The sequence below is a fragment of the Vidua macroura genome, chromosome 1, assembly GCF_024509145.1.
Source record: "Vidua macroura isolate BioBank_ID:100142 chromosome 1, ASM2450914v1, whole genome shotgun sequence".
Lineage (NCBI taxonomy): Eukaryota > Metazoa > Chordata > Aves > Passeriformes > Viduidae > Vidua > Vidua macroura.
In genome coordinates this window covers 110795718-110815087 of record NC_071571.1, presented here as the reverse complement: position 1 = coordinate 110815087, position 19370 = coordinate 110795718, and the positions used below count along the sequence as shown (strand labels likewise).

The window sequence follows — 19370 nt, the reverse complement described above, 5'->3', positions numbered from 1 at the left end:
CATTTGTCTCAAGCTGTGATCCTATCTGTAGCTGTGGCTTCCAAACAGATTCATTGATCACCCCACTTCAGTCATGAGCACCTTCCCTCTTGCCTGTCCTTCAGTGACCCCCAGAGTATTGGTCCTCCCCCCAGAGTATTACATCCCCATCTAACTGAGATTTGAGTCCAATGCTTTTTCCTTGCAGTATTGCCCTTCCAAGTCCAGCGTTCTTCATCCACGTGTTTTTTTTCTCCCACCCGTGTTTCTTTGCAAGTTAGTAACCCATGTCTGCTGGCTTAGCTTTCTAGATTTGTCTCTTGTTTTGCCATTTGGTATTTATTGCCTGACCAGTGAGTGAAAGCACTCACTACTTTCCTGATCAATTTGAAGTAGAAATTATTTGCAATGAGTAAATTATTTTCCTCCATGTGAGAATGCATGCTTGTCTGAATGTTCAATTTTTCTGTGTATCTTCCCTGCAATTTCCTCTGAAGAAACTTTTCCTGGGAAGGAACCAGCAGGCCTCACCTGGTGCCTAGCTGAGGAATCTGGACAATTTGATTGATACACCAGGCTGGGCTTTTGGAAAGTGAACCAAGTGAGTGAAAAGAGGCCCTGGGGAATCATGAATAGAAGGCAAAGGGGAAGCAAGCTATCACAAAAACATCAAATTGCCTTTGAAGGTTATAGCCACAGCAATCACACTCAGATTAGTGACATTACACCTCTATGCCAGGCCCAGCTCAGGTGCATAAGATGACTTTAATGAAGTATAGTAGGTGTAGAACTAACAGTTCACTCCTGTTCATCAATAAATGACCTCATTAATTTTTTTCCCCCCTTAAACTGGAACAAGAGTTGAAATTTTGAAATCTCCTACCACCTGGCATTTTGGGGGTAGGAAAAGTCAGGAATGTGGAATATCTTTCTGAATTAAACATAATTATTAAATGCAAAAATTTAAACAGGCTGTTTAGAAGTGGTTGGAAAGTTTGGATTTTACCTTGTCATGTCTGGTACAGGACACAAGACATGAAAGAAAAAGTGATTATATCCTCTGGTCAGGGCTTTCTAATTTGGGAACCAGTATTGTCATGCTGAATCTATCACACTCCTTTCCTTCCTCCATTTCCCTTCCTTCCCAAACAGCAAAAAAATAATTATGCATTCAATTCTAATTCTCAGTAGGGATGATGGTTCTCTCATGTGTTTGCATTATGCTGTCCTGAAGCTGCTGGAGTGGAGTGCTCTGATTTTTTATCCAATTTGTCCCCCACCTCTTCCCAAGCTGAGGCCTACATCCTTACAAAAACATAGGAGCTATCATGTCTTGCACACTAAATCCACACTAAATTCTGCTTTGGAGAAATTAGTACAAATGTTGCCCTATAAATGAAGAACCAGTTTGTTAGTCCTTTGTTAGTTTAGTGACTCAGTTTCAGCAAATGGTGGGCAACAACCCCAGGAATTTCCCTGACAAAGGGACCCCCAGAATCAGGAAGATTATTTGACTATAGTTTAAAAGAAATGAGCAGCAAGGATGACAGACTTTAGGTAAAATATCTGTGATAATTAGGAAAATGGAAGTATGAGATTGTGTGAGAGAGTGAGCGTGAGAACTTCACTTTTTTTTTTACAAGGAGAGTGGCAATATTTGTATGTGTCCAAAGTTCTGTGGTGAATGGATCCAATGACTGTGTTGCTGAGTTTTGATCCACTTGTTTTACTTAATTTCTTCCTTTTTCTACTTGTCTCTCTCTTTTGTTACTGGCAAAGAATAGAAGATTGCTGCTAACCCTGGGCTGAGTCAGGGGGGTGGTACACAGCTGGTTCTGGGAAACAAAAGAGAGGTTATAGAGAATGACTTCAGAATTCCCAGCCAGAGCAGGATCACCAGGAGCTACTCCTAGCTCTCTCTAAATACCAGGAGCTGTTCACTGGAAGAGCTGTATTATGATGTCTGTAAGGAGAACTGCATGATCACCCATTCCCATCCCATGCCCATCAAGAGCATTGGGATCCTGAGTAGTCAGGGAGAGTGTGCCATTGATTTAGGAGAGCAGGAGACTGATCCCTGCTACCACCTTGAAGCATGGCTGGGCAAACCTTTCCCATTAATCCTTACAGCTTCAGATCTGACCTTCTACTTCAGCCAGCAGACTCTGTCCAGAGGATCACCTGGACCATGTCCCAGTTACCCCAGCCTTGACACACACTTGAGGCCCCTGGAACAGTTCTTACTGCCTTGCTGTCTAAAATCTTCCTTCTAAACTGGGTTTTTTCCTTGTCTTTTGGGAAAGGACAAGCTGTGTTGATTCAGCTTAGGAGGAGTTCCTCTTTCTTCTGTGCACGTGTTGTTTTTCCTTTGTCTTGCAAGCTGCAGAAGGGCATTTCATGAGCTTTTCCTGATTTGTGGAAGGCAGTGAAACTTAGAGGGCTACTGATGCATGGCAGACTGCAGGAACAGCTTTGCTCTGGCAGCAATTCGTATTCTGTACCAGTGTCTGCTGACACAGATGACCACATTGTTCAGCTTTGTGAAGCTCATAAGCAAATCCAAAAGTTGAAAAATCAGGGTCCCAGATTAACCTTGAGGAGTTACCACACAAGATATTTAAATGACTGCAAATGAAAGTATTGAATTCAACCTGAAATTGCAGCTCTGGCAATTCTATATTCTTTTTCCTCTATTTTAAACCTACACAGTAATACAAATATTTTATTAACAGATGGAAAAAACCCTTTCAAATGAACTTCCTCAGCAGTATCCGAGTTCAGCAGAAAGATCTAGCTTGGTTATCTGCATAAAACAATTGCAAAACTTACAAGTTCAGGAAGCTTCCAGCCCAAAGAAGTACAAAAGCACAACTGGCACCAGCAAAGAAACAGCAAAGGGCAGAGGCTAAGCAGTTTCAGCTCCAAATTTTACAGTCATGTTCTGGTTATTCTTACAACTGAAGCAGTGGACATGATCCCATCTATTCATGACACTTTCTTGTTTTACTATTTGTTCTCTTTCTCTATTTCTTGATTAGGCCTCCCCTGTCCCTTTCCACCCTATACTCTCTGACTTACGTTCAGATACCATTTCCTTTGACCCACTGCTTTCTCTGTAATAACCAGTATTTTTAGTTAAGTAATTCAGATGGTTAAAACATGGATTTGTGACACTGTATTATCCCTTTGTATTTCTGTCCACTGTCTGTCCTATCTATTTGTACATTGTCAGAATCTGAAAGCAAAATGTTATGCACACATTGCCAGACTGAGGGTGCTACAAGTCCTTAGCAATGATCTATTATATTCCTTCTAATGAATTTTCTGCCTTGTAAATAAATATATTTGAATGATTGACTGCCCCATTTTTTAGTAACAGATCTGGGATACAAGACCCTGAGCTGCTTTGTTCATTGAAGATGGTGTTGTTCATCCCTCCTCAATTCTCCAGGCAAGTCTGAGGCTGCATCAAAAGGTTCTCAGTCACCATCCCTGGACGTGTTCAAGAGATGACTGGACACAGCACTTGGTGCTGTGGTTTAGTTGACAAGGTGGTGTTCTGTCAAAGACTGGACTCAATGATCTCAGGGGTCTTTTCCAACCTAATTGATTCAGTGATTCTGTTACCTTGTCTAGGAGAGCAGTCCATGAGATGGCAGAGCAGCATTAAACTAGCATGACAAAACTGGTCCTGTAGACAGTGTCCTACTGGGAGAGATCATCCAAACAGAGAGACATTCTAAGCACAAAGTTTTTAATACTGGGTAAAAAGAAAATGTGTACAACATGTTTGCATTCACAGAGAATAAATTCTGAGCACACAAATACAAGTTTAGAGCTGCTATAATAAAAAAAGGACCTCCAACACAATTACAATTAAAATGAATATTTTGTCATTCTGTAGTGGCTACTGAAGATTGATAACAGCCACATGAAATTTGAATTTCTGCCAGAAATTTAAATTAAAAATTGAATCTCTGCCAGAAGAATGTGATGATGGTCAGAATTTTAAAATAATTTTTAACCTCAAGTCATGTGTGCACAGGATCGGGATCCACTTCCCTCTACTGGCTATAACTCATGTAGTGTTCAATAGTAATGGATCAAGAGGAACGGCAGACAAACACCATTTTCCCAAAGCATCTGTGTGGAGGTCCTAGTTTAAAGTATCTGTGAAAACATGATTTTGGAATAGCTCTGGGGAATTTCAAAATGTGGATAAGCCATAAATATTGTGGAAGTTTGCCTTCCCCTTGTTCTAATAATCTATCAAAGCAAAAAAACATTCTTTCTGCAATATTTAGTAGCTTTTAGATAACATTCCCAGGACACAGTCCTGAACAACAGCAACTTGTATAGCCTATTCAATATTTTTCTTACTGTCTATATTAAAAACTATTTTTTCATTCACAGAAGATCTTCTTTTATATGATGTTTACAAGCCCTGTCCCAAGGACTGTCCCTGGCAGGGTGTTAAAAGTCAGCCCTACTACAGCACTCCTTTTTTGTAAATAACATGTTCAAAATCACTTATTTTATCATGGATAATCACTGTTGTCTTCCACATGACTTCCTTACTCAGGTGACAAATGCAAAAGGACTTTGGGTGATAATCCTGCTTTAACATGCAAATCTCAAAAAAAGAGAAAAGGAGCTGTTTCATCCCATTTAAATTTAATGCATACACCTGAGCAGTGACCCAAGCAACTCCTTAATTTTTAACAGAGTCACAGAGTGGGTCAGGTTGGAAAGGACCACAGTGGCCATCTGGTTCAACATCTTCAAGCAGGGTCATCCTAGAGCACATGGCACAGGGTTGCATCCACAGTTCTTCAGTATCTCCAGTGAGGGAGACTGCAAACCTCTCTAGAAAATCACACCAGATTCACCAACACAGTAAAGAAGTTCTTCCTCATGTTCAAGTGTAGCCTCCTGTGCATAAGTTAACTGCTCTTGAGGGTTTTGTGTGTTTTTTTGGTGGTTCTATTTGGGTTTTTTTGGGCAGTATTTGTTCTGCTTATATTATTTTTGTTTTGTTGTGGTTGTTGTTGTTGTGGAGATTTTGTTTCTTTCTTTCCTTTCCTTTCTTTTTTTTTTTTTTTTTTTTTTTTAATAAAACTGACAGAACTGCCTCCCTTTGGGGGAGGTTTTGGGGCCAAATGCCAGCTCTTGTCCCACCACAAACCAGCTTCCTGGTGCCAGGGAATCCCCCAGGACAGCTGCCCACCATGGTGCAAAAGGATTTTGTTTAATATCATGCTTTAATGGGCAAAGCTTTAAAAATGAAGCTATTTTGCCCAGTTTGCATACAACTGAGCACTGACAGATCTGCCAGAGAACACCCCAGCAACTCTTAACTTTTTAACAGAACCTCAGAATTGTTAGGGTTAGAAGGGGCCTCTGGAGATCATCTACTCCATCCCCCTGCCAATTCAGGGTTACCTGGAGCAGGTGACAGTGGAATGTGTCCAGGTGGGTGAACGTCTCCGGAGGGAGAAACTCCATGTGCTCCCTGGGCACCTGTTCCAGTGCTCTGCCACCCTCGGTGGAAAGAAGTTCCTCCTCATGTTGAAGTGAAAAACGCCAATTACTTGGTTTTTTTTTTTTTTAAATTTTTAAAAGTTTAATAATAATAAAATGGTTATAAAAATAGTAATACAATTAGAGTAATAAAAATTTAGAGTTAGGACAATTACAAGACAATAAAAAGCAAAGACTTAGGGATGTCGGGATGCTCTCGGGCACTTAAGCCACGACAAGCATGCCTTGTGAGTAAAGGAATCACCCTTAAAACAATACACTGTTGCATGTTCATATATACTTCATGGTTATGCATACATTCTATTTAGAACAAGAAACTCTGTTATATGTCAACTGTTTCCTTTAATCCCCACGGCGTCTTCGAGTCTGAGCAAGGCCTGAAGAAATTAGCTTCTTCTGATAAGAAAACCATAAATTCCTCTTCTCTGGAAGATTCAGGTGTGTTCTGTGATGGTTACCTCGAAGCGAGTATCTCATTCCTTAAAAAAAAACCCAAAAAACCCCCACATACATAGTTTCTATTTTAACTACTAAAGCTTCATTTTAACTACAAAACTACATTTACCATACTTAATACAGCACAACTAATCAATATAACATAATACCTATAGTAATTATCTGCGAAGAGCCATATAATATGCATTTTGCACAAAGCAGAACTTGTGTTTTAGTTTATGGCTAACCATTCACAGGTTTTGTGTGTGTAGCTTTATTCATGTGTGGGGTTTTTGTTTTGGGGTTATTTTGGTGTTTTTATGGTTGTTGCTTTTTTGCGTTTGGATTTTCGTTCTTGTTTTTGATTTTTCTCTCCTTTGCTTTGTTTTGGGGTAGTTTTGGCCCTTTTTCGTTGTTGCTTTTTTTTTTTTTTTGTTTGGTTGGTTTTTTGTGTGTGTTTTGTTTTTTTTTTTTTTTTTTTCAATTTTCTCGGTTTGATTTGTTTCGTCGTTATTTTGGCGGTTTTTTTGTTGTTTCGGGGCGCTTTCCCCCCCTATTTTTCTTGTTTTGGGGGCAATTTTGTCGCTTTTTGTTGTTATTTTTGGGCTTATTGTTTGTTTTGTTGTTTGTTTGGTTTTTTTTTTTACATAAATCCGACAGCACTATTTTTCCCACTCGGTGGCCAAACCCGCTTCCCGGCGCCAGGAATCCTCAGGAGCATCGCACGGCCCCGCGCCGCCCCCCGCCCGGACCGCACCAACTGCCCGCTCCGGGGGGGCAGGGAGGGCACACAGCCCAACCTCCCCCCCCTCCGGCCGGCCACCGTCGCCTCCCCCTCCCGGCCCGGCGCCGCCCCTTTGGCCAATCACATGAGCGGGCGCGGGGGCCGCCGGGAGCGGGCGCTCCCCGAGGGGCTCGGCTGAGGCGCAACATGGCGGCGCTCGGCGGGCGCTGAGCGGGGCCTGGGCGGGAGCTGCGGACAGGCACTGGCCAGGGAAGGAGGGAGGGAATAATCCGGAGAATTGCGGAGAAAGGTGGCGGGGCCGTCTCGGGCGGCCCCGAGCGGCGGCCATGGCCCAGTGCGTGCAGTCGGTGCAGGAGTTCATCCAGGACTCGTTCGTGCCCTTGGTGGCCGCGCTGTGCAGCGAGGAGGCGGAGCGGCTCACCCGCAGGAACAACCTCAGCTTCGCCGAGCTGGTCAGGCCCTTCTGCCGCCTCACCTCGGAAGGTCGGTGCCGGCAGCGGAGCGCGTTGTTTACACGGGGCGGGGGAGGCGGCGCCGCCGCTCCCTTCCGCCCGCGGCCTCCGGGGGTCCCGCGCGGCTGTGCCTGCCGGGGCTGCGCCGGCGGGACGGGCCCGACACCCCTTCCCGGCGCCGCGCCGGCGGCCGCCCGGGTGGTGTCACCGGGAGCCGTGACAGGCTTGGCGGAGACACGCGTTTGCCGGGGTTGTCGCAGGTGACAGCTGGTAAGGCAGCTTAGTTTCATTCGGTCTGCGGAACCGGGGAAGTTTGGCTTCTCCTGGAGACATCCCACGGCTGAAGAGGAAGGTGTCTGTAAATTCAGCTCTTCCAGACGGATTTTTGTCTTCCATTAAAACCACTTTGCTGTTAACTTCCTAGTACTCGTACCTGACTCTTGCTGTAGACTCTACTGGATACGGCTAGTCTTTCAGAAACATTGATCGTAATTTCAGTTGCAGGGCTTTCGTTTCTCTTGCCTGTAGCATGATCCTATGTGGGTTTTTTCCTTTTCTTTCTTTCTTTTTTTTTTTTTGTTGACGCTTCTGTGAGTAAGACCTGTGCTAAGAAGAAGTGGGAATCGAACTGCTTATGTGGCAAAATGACCACGTGAAGCAGCAGGAAAACTGGGGATTGACCACTTGAGAGAAACAACAGAGTTTTTTAGCTGTGGTGCTTTAACTTAATATTGGGAATTTGTTTATTTTTCATTTAGGTAAGCTGTGCATTTCAAGCTGCTGCCCATTACAGTTGTGTGCAGGACAGCAGTTTGCAGAGAACTGCTTGTCAGAATAATGATGCAATGACATTTGTCAGATTTGGTTTCTGACAGACGTGTAGCTCAGACTGCAGCCTCTGCATGCCACGTGCTGAGGAAAGAGTGCAAGAAAATGAAGCTTGTACTGTCATTCTTAATAGATTTTTGCATTTCTCTCTTAAAAATGGCAACAGCTTAAAAGCTACTTTGTCTTAAAAATCTGCCTTGATTTTCAGGTGAATCTTAGTAACTTATCAACTGTAACTTGTTCATAAATGTTTTTCATTTTGTTTAACAATGCTTATGAACTATGTGAGAATGCAGCAGAGATAAAAATAATAAATGCAGATGCTCACCTCTTTAGAGCTCTGAAGTTAATTATCTCTTTCTTTTAGTGAAAGGCTCTCAAAATGCATCTAGCAAACAAAACCAGGCTGAGTATTCAAAATGTAGCATTCACTTGGAAGGTTAATTAATTCACTTAGTTGCAACTATTTTGGTCCAGTTATTGTGACAGTTAAAGAACTTGCAAACCCGAATTATCCTCAGCGTTCCCTGAGCGAAACTTGACACAGTTGGTTTTGTTGCTGCACGATTTTGTGTGTATTCTAATCCAGCAGGCCACAAGCCTGACTCCAGTTCTTCACTCCAAGAGTGACTTCCTCTTCCTACTTCCTGGAAAAAAAATGTTACTGCATGCTGACTGTAAGTTCTTGTGTTAGAAGCTGCATGTGTGAGGGTAAGGACTGAGAGGAAGAAAGGCATGATTAAATGATCTGATTGCGGTACAGCAGAATGTGTATACATGACATGCTCTGTGGTTTACTGCTTATGGTTTTAATATTATTATTCTCATATTATGTAGGGTTATTATATTGTGGTGATAACTGTTCAGGGATTCTGTGAGGAGCAGTGACCATAAGTTAAAATACAAGAAGTTCTACTTCAACATGAGGCAAAACTTCTTTCCAGTGTGGGTGGCACAGCACTGGAACAGGCTGCCTAGGGAGATTGTGGAGTTTCCCTCTCTGGAGACATTCCAAACACACCTGGACAGTTCATGTTACCTGCTTGAGGTGATCCTGGCTTGGCAGGGAGGCTGGAGTAGATGATCTCCAGTGATCCCTTCCAACTATAACAGTTCTGTGATTCTGTAATTCTGTCTTGATGTCTTCCTTTCTAAGCACAATTTTTCTTAAGGGGGTGTGAAATGCTGTCCATTTGAAATTAATCCATCTCTCTTTACTTAGTGGCTATTTCATTGAATTTGTAACATAAAATTGGATTGATTAGTAGTTCATCCCTTTAGAAATAAGCTGTCCCTTACTTATACAGAAGTTTAACGTACATGTATAGCTTCTTGGATTCTTTAATTTGAAAAGCTAAGTCATGGATTTGCTACTACATTTTTAGAGTGCTGCTACAGTGCATATTTTTGTCTGAAATTAGGAATTACTTAGCTTATGAACCAGCTGAAGGCTGTGTGCTCATCAGCCTTCTTGCTTAGAGAAGCAGTGCAAGTAGGAAATCAGTCTACTGATATATGTGCAAAACAAATCTGATAAACAGGAATTTATCAGTAGAGAGCTGAGCTCTCTACTGTGAAAGACCAGAACACAGTGTAATCCTTCAGGTAGTGTAAAACCACACTGTTGAGGTTGCTCAGTCCAAGGAGGCCAGCTTCTATCTAACTTCAAGTAGAGCCCCTAGATGCAGGGGGATCACCCTTTGCACAAATCAGTATTTAATCTACTCATCAACTTTGGCCTATCACTGACTTGCTAATGTTGGTGTGGCCAAAATACACTTGCAATACTCAGCAAACTGTGATGGTAGTGTGTCTTGAGCACAGATTCAGGGTGCTCTGTCTGTAATTTTTAGCCTCTTGGCTTCTGTAAGTAAGTCACCTCCTGTTAGTGAAGGAGAAATGTTTAAAAAAAGTGAGAGGACAGCTTTACTGTCCCCATAAATCTTGACTTTAGAGGAAAGCAAAACCAAAACCCTCCCCAAACTTTCAACTTCCTTTAATAAAAGAAACCAGAAGTAAACTGAGGATTTTATACTTCATATTTATTCTCAAAGTGGCTTACTTAACTGTTTTGTTTGTTAGTTACAACTAATGCCTGATTTAACAAGTGTATTGTGCATTGTATATATTGATAGGCGTATATTGTGTATATAGGTAGGTTTTCTTTAAAATAGGATCCTGTTTTTAAGAATCTGTAAAAATACTCTATGAACTAATGCTGTCTTTGTGGGAGGGAGGATTACAGTGCACATGTCAATTAGCAAGTATCACTTTAAGATAGCATTGGTTGCTCTTAAATCAAAGCATTTGACCTTAACAAAAAAAAGAGCTTCTGATAACTTTATCTGATTCTAAGCCTTAAGTATGTGCAAGACGTAAGGAAGTATAATGGGAACACTGCTTACTTGAGCTTAGTGTGATGTTAGGAATTCCTTGTTCATGTGTATCTTAGCATCTGATGCTTCAACTTTTGATGAGAAAGATACTGTTCCAATACTGCTGCCACTTTTGGGAAAGTACTTTTTGAAATTATCTTATAAACATTTGAAGGAAATGCATAACACTAGATATGTCTTTTTCTTTTTGATTAAAACAAAAACTTTTTGGAGTTCCAAGTATGCCTGTTATTTTAGTCCTTAACATTTAACATATGCCAGAGATGTCATCTGTGTTCTCTAGGGAAATGTGGTTGCTCTTCATTATTATGGCTATTATGTTTAGGACAGATAGCAAGGATGAATTGTAGTGTTACAGCTGTGCTGGTGAGCAAACTAGTTTCCTAGTTGTTTGTTCCTGCCACTTCCTTTACATTTGATAATTTCAAAATGGGGTTGATAATTTACCAATGTGATAAGATGAAAAAAACTCCATCCAAAACAACTGCTTCAGCTTTCTGATAGAAATTATGAACTCAAATATGTAAAGTTTAGCCTGCACAACTGCCTTTTCTGGTGTTGATAGAGCCTTATGATGTACGAGTTCAATCTAAAACTTATAGCTGAAAAAAACCCACATATTTTTAGGTTGTTTTTGGCAGGACAAGTGTTTTAACCTGCTTTACTGTGTTTTCCCATGAGCTTGAGTGCTGGGTAAGGCTTGGGAGTGAATATGTGATTGAGGAAGGTAGAACTACACCAGTCAAGATTTGAATGACATTAGAAATCTGTTTTAACATTTAAGATGGATTGTAAACACATCTAGTGTGATCTGACTTTAGCTGTGTACTTGTTACTTCTGAAGAGGCTTGTGGAAAAGGTGTGGAGTGCTTTCCAGGCTGGAACAGATTGAATACTCAATTTCAGACCTTTATGGTGTGAATCCTGTAGTTAGTTGAAAGATGAAGAAAACAGCAAGAATTTTCATTTGTGCTGCCTTTTATATGCTATACAGGAATTTGTGAAAATAACATGCATAGGAGTCGGGCTGTGCTGTGTGGCACGTGGTAGCACCAGGTGGTTTAGGCAGCCGTAGTCAGTGTGTCCTGCCTGCGCTCAGTCTGGCTTGCTTTGATGGTGGTCGTGGTTTGAAGTAGGGTAAAATTACATGAAAAATCACAGTAGGCTCCAGAATTGTTACAAGCGTTGAAAATATTGTGATCAGTTCTTTAAAAACAGATGGCTTTAGGGAGCAATTTTCAGAAAGATTCTACAAAGAGAGGTATAGTGTTAAAAATCATACAATGGTGTAGGTCTAAAGGGACCTTCAGGAACATCTAGTTCTAAGTGTACCCTGCTGTGGTTAGGGTTACTTTCCAACTGACCAGGTTGCTCATACCCCTGTCCAGGCAGGCCTTAACTGTTCCAGTGTTGGGGCATCACAGCTTTTTTGGGCAACCTGTTCCAATGCCTCACTATCCTCATGGTAGAGAATTTCTTCCCAATATCTGATCTAAATCTGCCCTCTTTCAGTTTTAAGCCATTCCCCCTTGTCTTGTCACTATGTGCCCTTGTACCTCTCCAGCTCTCTTGAAAACCCCTTATAGGTACTGGAAGACTGCTCTAAGGTCTCCTCCCTTCTGCACGATGAGCAACTCCAGCTCTCTCAGCTTGTCTTTTAGGATATGTTAATTTTGGATGAATGAATACTATGTTATCCCTGTCAGGTTTCTTAAGTGCTATTTAATTGTGTGTGGGGGATTTCTTGGAAACTGCTGATTCCTTGAAACATGTGTTGTGTGAAATCCATACATGGTTCCTGTGGCTTTTTCATGAAAGTTGATATGCTCCACAAGGAAGGGAGTGCATCAGTGTAGGATGTGCACGCTCTATGTTAGATGGAGTAGATATTCTTACCAGCTAAGATCCTATACTGTTCATTCATCAGTCTGCCTAGATGAGCCTAATGTTGAACATCAAGTAATTTTTTGTTACCACCTTCCTCCCCTCCAATTTTGGTAGTCAATCATTATGGACTGTGGTCTAAAACTGGTGATGGAAAAGTTTAGTGGAGCAGTCTTTAAAGAAAAAATGTGTTGGAAAAAGACTAATTTATGACAATTCCTTTAAACTGTCTGTTACACTCCTCAGCAAATCCTCTTCTTTTTCTTTTTTAGTTCACATGAGAGATCCTAATAATCAGCTTCACATCATTAAAAATTTGAAGATTGCTGTCAACAGCATCATTACTCACCCACCTCAGCCCGGTGCCATTCGGAAACTTTTGCATGATGTTGTGTCTGTCAGTCAGCCTGCTGAAGGACTGGTAGCTAATGTGATCACAGCTGGAGATTATGATCTCAACATCAGTGGTATGTAATGGTATTGTATTTTTCATAATGTAAACTGGAATTGGCTGAGAGATTTCTAGCCTTTGTTTCAGCTTCATGGCATGTACTAAAATTATTCAGAGTTTATCAGTTTTGAGACATTGCTTTTACTGAAACTTTGGATTTAACAAATAGTTTTGGCTTTATATAATGCTGAAAGAGTGGTTGAACTGAATTAATAATTTTAAGTTTCCTGGTGTTGTAGTTCTTCTCAACTTCTGTTAAGTCATTACTTTAATGTAGCCATTAGCGATGCTTTGGTTGTGTAATTTTCTTGTTACAAAACTGATACAGTGACTTGTTGCACTTGGCTGGATAAATGTCAGAGCTTAGTGTTGGTACTAATGTGCAGCTTTATCTTGAAGTTAGTTATCCTAGCTTCTTTTATTTTTTATGATAAAGTCATAAAATGTTTAAGGAAAAAGGACTGTGAAGAAAGGTGTGTGACTCCTTTGATTCCTTGTCTTTTTTTTTTTTTTTTTTCTCCTGTGGAACTTGTGCTTCATATTTCACTGTCAAAATGACTGGAGTATTCCAAAGATGTTTTTTCTTAGATCTCCAAGGGATGAGGCATTGTGAATAATGCTAAATGAGACCTGATCTTAGGATCTGAGAAGATTGAACTCCTCCCAATTAAGACCCTAATCCATTAAAGCCTCTGAGCATGTACTTAGTTCAAAGCATGTATGCACTGCCCTATTTAAACATGCGTAATTTATGTAGTTAAAGTTCAGCCTGCAGTGAAGAGTTTGGCTCTGCTATAGCAATAGACTGATAAAACTTCATGAGGATTAGTGACTGATGTTGCTCTAGTATTTTTTTTTTTTATGTTGATGATGGAAAAATGGCATAATTCTTATGTCTTGGATACCTAATTTGCAAGATATGTTTTCAGCTTGATGTCCCATGTTGGTTATAAAACAAAGGACCTGAGCCTGGAAACCTCTTGTTTTTGAGATTTGTTAAAAATCCCACATATTTTTTCAATTTCTGTGCCTGTATTTATAGAGCATATTGGTGAATTGCCATTTTGCTATGAAATTTTATTTTTGGATGGAAATTTGCTTCAATTCTAGAGATGGAAAGACCCTGAGAAAGCAGAATGGTTTTGGTGAGGAGACTTTTCCATGAGGTTATTAGTGACCGTAGTTTAGAAGTGAGGTATTGAAAGAAGAGAAGAAAAATAGTAGCTATGTTAAGCAATGCTTTGTAGTTATAGAAGCTAATATCTCTCCTTTTGTTTTCAATATTTGCTGCTGGAGCCTCAGATGTACAAATCACCATGTTTGACTATCTTTTGTCTCTCAGTGATTAGGTTCTTATTTCTATTCAGATTGGCTATATGCTAATTTGACAGGAGGAGAGGTGTATAAGCTGTTTAAGATCACACAGAAGGACAAATTCAGTTGCTTTGTCTTTTAGTGGAACCCTGCTTCACAAAACACTGATAGTGCTGTTGATGGAGGAGTTTGTATCCCACAGTGTAAGAGAATATGAAGAAGTACCAAGTAGGGTTTCTTTATGCTTAGATGGATATGAGTATTTACTAAGACGTTTAGGGTCTTGTTTTTTCAACTTTCTTAGAGCATTTTATTCAAACCAATGGATACATTCATTCCTGACAGCAGAACATAATAATTTGGGATTGTAAATGGGAAATGCTCTCCTTAGTTCTTAATTTGTTCTTTTTTTGGGAGTGAATTAGTTTTCTAGGATAATGATATTAAAATATACTTCCTTAATTTTAATAGTGATGAAGTGCTGTCTGTTTTGAAGAAAGGTAAATATTGTTTAAGAAGCTGAGTTATGATGTTTCTGGCACTGGGGTCATAATCCTGCTCTTTTTTTTGATAAAAGGTTTGGAACTGCTGTGTTGTATTGATTTGTTTGTAATCCTTCATTGTTACAGTTTTGTTTAATATTCTTATAGTTCCATAATATAGTGCTGGGAGACTCATTTGGTTGCTGAAGATTTGCTCATGTTCAGCCATGCCTGCTTCTCCCATGTACTGGTGCATGTAGAAGGTGAAGAAAAATGGTCTCAGTAAAGAACTAAATTATTTGAGAGAAGGAAAGAATTTTCTACTAGACCAGTTCCCTATGTTTGTTCAGGGCTGCATGATAAAAATGCTGGCATGAGGCATTGGAGGAATATGTTTGAGATGAAAGAGAATGTTGGGGCAACCACTTTCAGCAGCTAATGTATTCAGGTACATCTAACTAGTACTATAGGCTTGGAAATCTCACAAGTTAGTGCCTTAGATTTAGAGTATCTTCCATCTAGTAAAATAGAAATAAGGTTTAGATACAACTTAAATCTTTGCTTCTTGATAGAATTTCCATTTGTGTTCAAGCCTAGAATAGGGACTGAACTAGAAATTAATATTGATTTCCATTAAAGTACACTGTCAAATGTTGAGAAGCCAGAAATATTCATGATTAAGGTTAGCTGGAGTCAAATCTCTTCAGTGCCCCTCATAGGCCTGCATGGCGTAGATTTTTTCTACTTCACTCTACCAGAGTGTAAAAGCCGAGTGTGTTTGCATCTGACCCTTTTTAGTATAATAATATCATGTTTTTTCTATCAGATCGCTCAGTTAAAGCTAGTGTTCCTTGGTACAGTAATTGGAAAGAGACACTGATGGAACTGAACACATCCACGTTTTATTCAGGTATTTTTTTGTGGTTGGTGCCAATTTGCCAAATTGCCCTTTACTCCTTTTCCATGTGCCCCATCCACCTTTCCTTACCATCTGCTACAACTGTTCAGCACTTTCCTGGACGTAGATGTGTGTTCCTCCATTTTTTCCCCCTAACTGAAAAATCGTTGGTGGTGGTTGTTTTAATTTTTCTTTTAATCACATTTCTACTCTTGTTAATCAAAAATCATTTGGTCTTTCCATGCAATCAATAAGGGTGGTGGTGGTAAATTAACTGTTGCTGTTAAAAACACTGGACTGTTTGATCCTATGGAACTGTATACTGTCACTGTGCTGTATTTCAAATGTACTTTCTGCTTCTCTAGGGAAATTCTTAGGGGATAGTAACACTTTTTAAGTTGGAACTCAACTGCTGACTGTACTTAGAGCACATATGTCGCTGCTATATTGACATTCTCTCTGGAGTATGATCCTTAAAAAAAGAAAAAGCTTTCTAATACATTTTTATGTAGTTCATGAGACTTATTGCTACCAAACCACATTGGTTATTGACCTTTCAAGGCTCTGCATTGTGGTCTTTAAGAGCCAGGATTTGATGTTTTTCATTTTTATATATTAATATAGTTTATGCCTTTGGTTAATAATAGCTGTCCTTTCAGTAGTATCTGTTCAGATCCTGCTAAATGCCTAAAGAGTACAAAACTTCATGAAGTAGACTTTCCATTCTTAAGCTGTTATGTAGAAATATTACTTTTTTTTTGTTTTTTAATTAAGTTCTGAACATGTTAACAAGTTTGCCAAAACTTCAGTTCTGTTACCAACATACTGGAAAAATGCAAAGTGTATAGGTCTGGGCACCTGAATGACAGTGCTGGCCTGAACTGCTGTAATGTGTTATGAGGTGTTACAGTTGTGAAATTTTTTTCAAATACTGCTTTTGTTTTGAGTATGGTGTGTGTTTATCAAGTATCTACAATAAGTGATTACAGTCCTGTAAAATGCTCAAGTGAATCCTGTTAATGTTGCTGTGTAGAGGGAATCCTACACAGTTGCCCTTTGAGGTTGCTTCCAAGCTTTTTAAGTAGGCCTAATGAAAAAAGAGGGCAGGGGAACCAATCCACAAAACAAAGTAGTTCTTCTCTGTTTGTATCTCAGATTTTAAAAAAACACGTAATTTTTTTATTTTGCTGTGATTCAGCTGCAAAACAGAAGTGAAGTTTTTTTGCCTTAGGTCGTTTAACAGTGTTTACTTTGAACCAGAGTTACTGCATTGCTTGTTATACTTGTGAAAAATGCATATGAGTCACTTTCTTATGGCTTGCTTTTAATAATAACAAGCTGTGTTTTCCTTAATTTAAATAGTTGGCATGTTTGCATGTAGGTCTCAGTAAAGCCAAGAGCTTTTTATATCCTATATGAGTGCTCAGAGAGCAGTTTCTGGAAAGGCTGTAATCAAAAGCTGGAAGTTTGTCTCCTATTGAAGTAACTTTTTTTTAGTATTTTTTTTCATGTGACATGTGCTGAATGCTAGACTGAATTCAAGTGTGGCTATATCTGACTTCTGTGTGTCTGAAGCCAGTCTAAGATGGCTTGACCATGTAGGATTAAACAAAATGCATTAGATGAATGCCATACAAGATAATTCCAACATAAAAATGAATTTGTTTTCTAAAGTTAGCTTAAGAAATCAAAGTGGTGGTTTGGCTTGGTTTTTATGAGGGGGTGCATGAGAGCTTTACAAAGCATTAGAAATTTTTATTTATTTTTACTTTTATTTACTAAAGTCTAGTGATGTGGGTTTTTTAAGGCAATATAAAGAAAATACCTTCAGATTTTCTTAACAATTTTTTTTCTCTACTAGTTACTGTTTTCTAGTTTGCAGGTGAGATGACACTGGATTCCTGTAACCAGTGTGAAATCAGTTTATTGAAACTGGATTGATTTTGCTCTGGAGTCTGTTTCCCACTCAAGGGAAAGGAGTTGGAGAATAAAGATATAATAGAACAGGCTTAAAAGAAGAAATAATAAATAATTGTTTGACCTATAGTGCGGTGTTCAGGGATGCAACACTATAGCTGGAGTGGAGAGAAATGGACGATATTAGGTTCACCATTTTTTTGATGTCCCAGATATCCTTGGTTTCCCTTGATTTGTTACGCTTAGGAAAATGAAATCCCTGTTGTAAAAGGGCATTGAACATTGCAGGTTAAAATTATTAGGCATTAATGGCACAACTTGGATCTGAGGTTTTATCTTCTTGGATCTTTGCCAGCTGAACTGTTTGTTTTAGCAAGGCATGGGAAGGGGACTGCTGTCAAGCCAAGTCAACACTTGTAGAAAACAGGCAGCATAGGGTTTTGGTAATCCTTAGCTCCTCTACATACTCAAAAATGAATTTTGTTTCTTGGTCAATTCTTACATCCCTAGCCCAGAAATTAAATGACTGTTAGAGGAATTTATTTCTTTCTTTGTCAAGTGTATGGGTGTTTAAAGGGGTGGTAAAGAGTAGTTGGTTTAAACAAGGACTCCATGCACGTGAGCCTGCAGTGGTGAGGAATGGGGTACTTATGGTGCTATTCAGTTTCACAGGATTTGATTCAAGTGTTACTGTTTCTCCTACTTGTGTTGCATCTAAAATACTTTCTCCTTGGACTATTCCCCCTTCTTTCCTCTGCCATGCAAACCTTGTCAGAGTTTGCAGGCTTCACTTTCAGGGTAGTCTTTCATACTTCCTTTTCATGAATGGGTAAACAAGTTTCACTGACTAGTCTAATTTGTCCTGTTTTATTGTGTATTTCAGCTACTACTCCTTGGTTTGAGTCTTACAGAGAGTGCTTTCTTCAGTCCATGCCTGCATCTGATCACGAATTCTTAAACCACTATGTTGCATGTATCCTTTAAATGTTACAGACCCCTCCAGGGAAGGCTGTTACAAAATGTAATGTAGGAGACACTGAAAATTTTGCAGTACCTCTTTCACAATTATGATTTGAAGCCTATATATTTTTCCACTATGTCTGACTACACAGACTGATTTCATAAGAGTGTCAGGGTTTTCTTTGTGACTGTTTGGCCTGAGTTTTTTTGTAGTGTTTGTATTTTTTCCCCTTTCTCCACACGCTCTTTTTATGTCAAAGTGAGCTCAAAGGCAATACCTGTAAGTGAAACTCCATCATCCTAAAACACTTTCTTCTGTAGCTTTTTAGGTATCTCTTGTCTGTCCCTTATCTACATCAGAGGAATGTGTGTTTGGGATACATCTGCTGCTTTTTAATAGCTTTTTGTAAGCAGATGGAGTGGTGGAGGTTGGGGAGAGGATGTTTTGGAAATTTGGTGAACTTTGAGCTGTGCTGGATAAAAAGAAGTCTGGAAAGACTGGAACGATGCCTGAATGCTTTAACTTTTTTTTTTTTTTTTTTTTTTAAACCAAAGCTTAGGCTCAATTTGCTTGTCTACAGGGAAATTGAAAAAAACCACTGTTTCGTGATGTAGCTGATTTTAAGCTTTACAGTAATTATGATTCTGCAGATTTTATGACACTCTGTTCCTAATTCTGTCCTGAACATTATCATTTCAGTATAGAGGACAGGTATTATAATGGCCACACCTGTGCAGAATTAACTTTGCAAAATATTGATTCTGGATTCTGAATTTTAATAACATTTAAAGTATAACTTTGCTTTTTGGCTTCTCTGAAGTAATGTCTTTTGATTTGGTGAATAGATGTAGCAGAGTGGGCTTATTAATGATTGTGTAGTTGTATTGAAATAAAAATCTGAGCACTTCTGCTTTTTACCCAGGTGGTGTTGCTGCGTTTATGAATGCTGGTCATCACTGTTGTTCAGGTGATAACTTAAAGCCCCAACTCTCCTTGGAAGTTGAAAGCTAAAATACAGTTGGGATAAATTTCAGATACATGTTTGCTATGAACATCTGGTTTCAATCTAAAATCTTAAATTAGCTAT

At 39.6% G+C, this 19370-nt stretch overlaps 1 protein-coding gene across 4 annotated transcripts in view; it reads left to right on the top strand.

The window, feature by feature from the left end:
* The first annotated feature begins 6920 nt into the window (after positions 1 to 6920).
* Positions 6921 to 19370, top strand: part of TRAPPC8 (trafficking protein particle complex subunit 8) — a 51611-nt gene continuing 39161 nt past the window's right edge. Inside the window, exons 1-4 of one of the 4 annotated variants that reach the window (XM_053979000.1) lie at positions 6921 to 7183; positions 12533 to 12727; positions 15334 to 15417; positions 18206 to 18295. In XM_053979000.1, coding sequence (XP_053834975.1) covers positions 7027 to 7183; positions 12533 to 12727; positions 15334 to 15417; positions 18206 to 18295 — 526 coding nt within the window. In that variant the 5' untranslated portion in view covers positions 6921 to 7026. The remainder of the gene's footprint in view (positions 7184 to 12532; positions 12728 to 15333; positions 15418 to 18205; positions 18296 to 19370) is intronic. The other 3 variants (XM_053979006.1, XM_053979011.1, XM_053979015.1) reach the window with 3 other exon arrangements.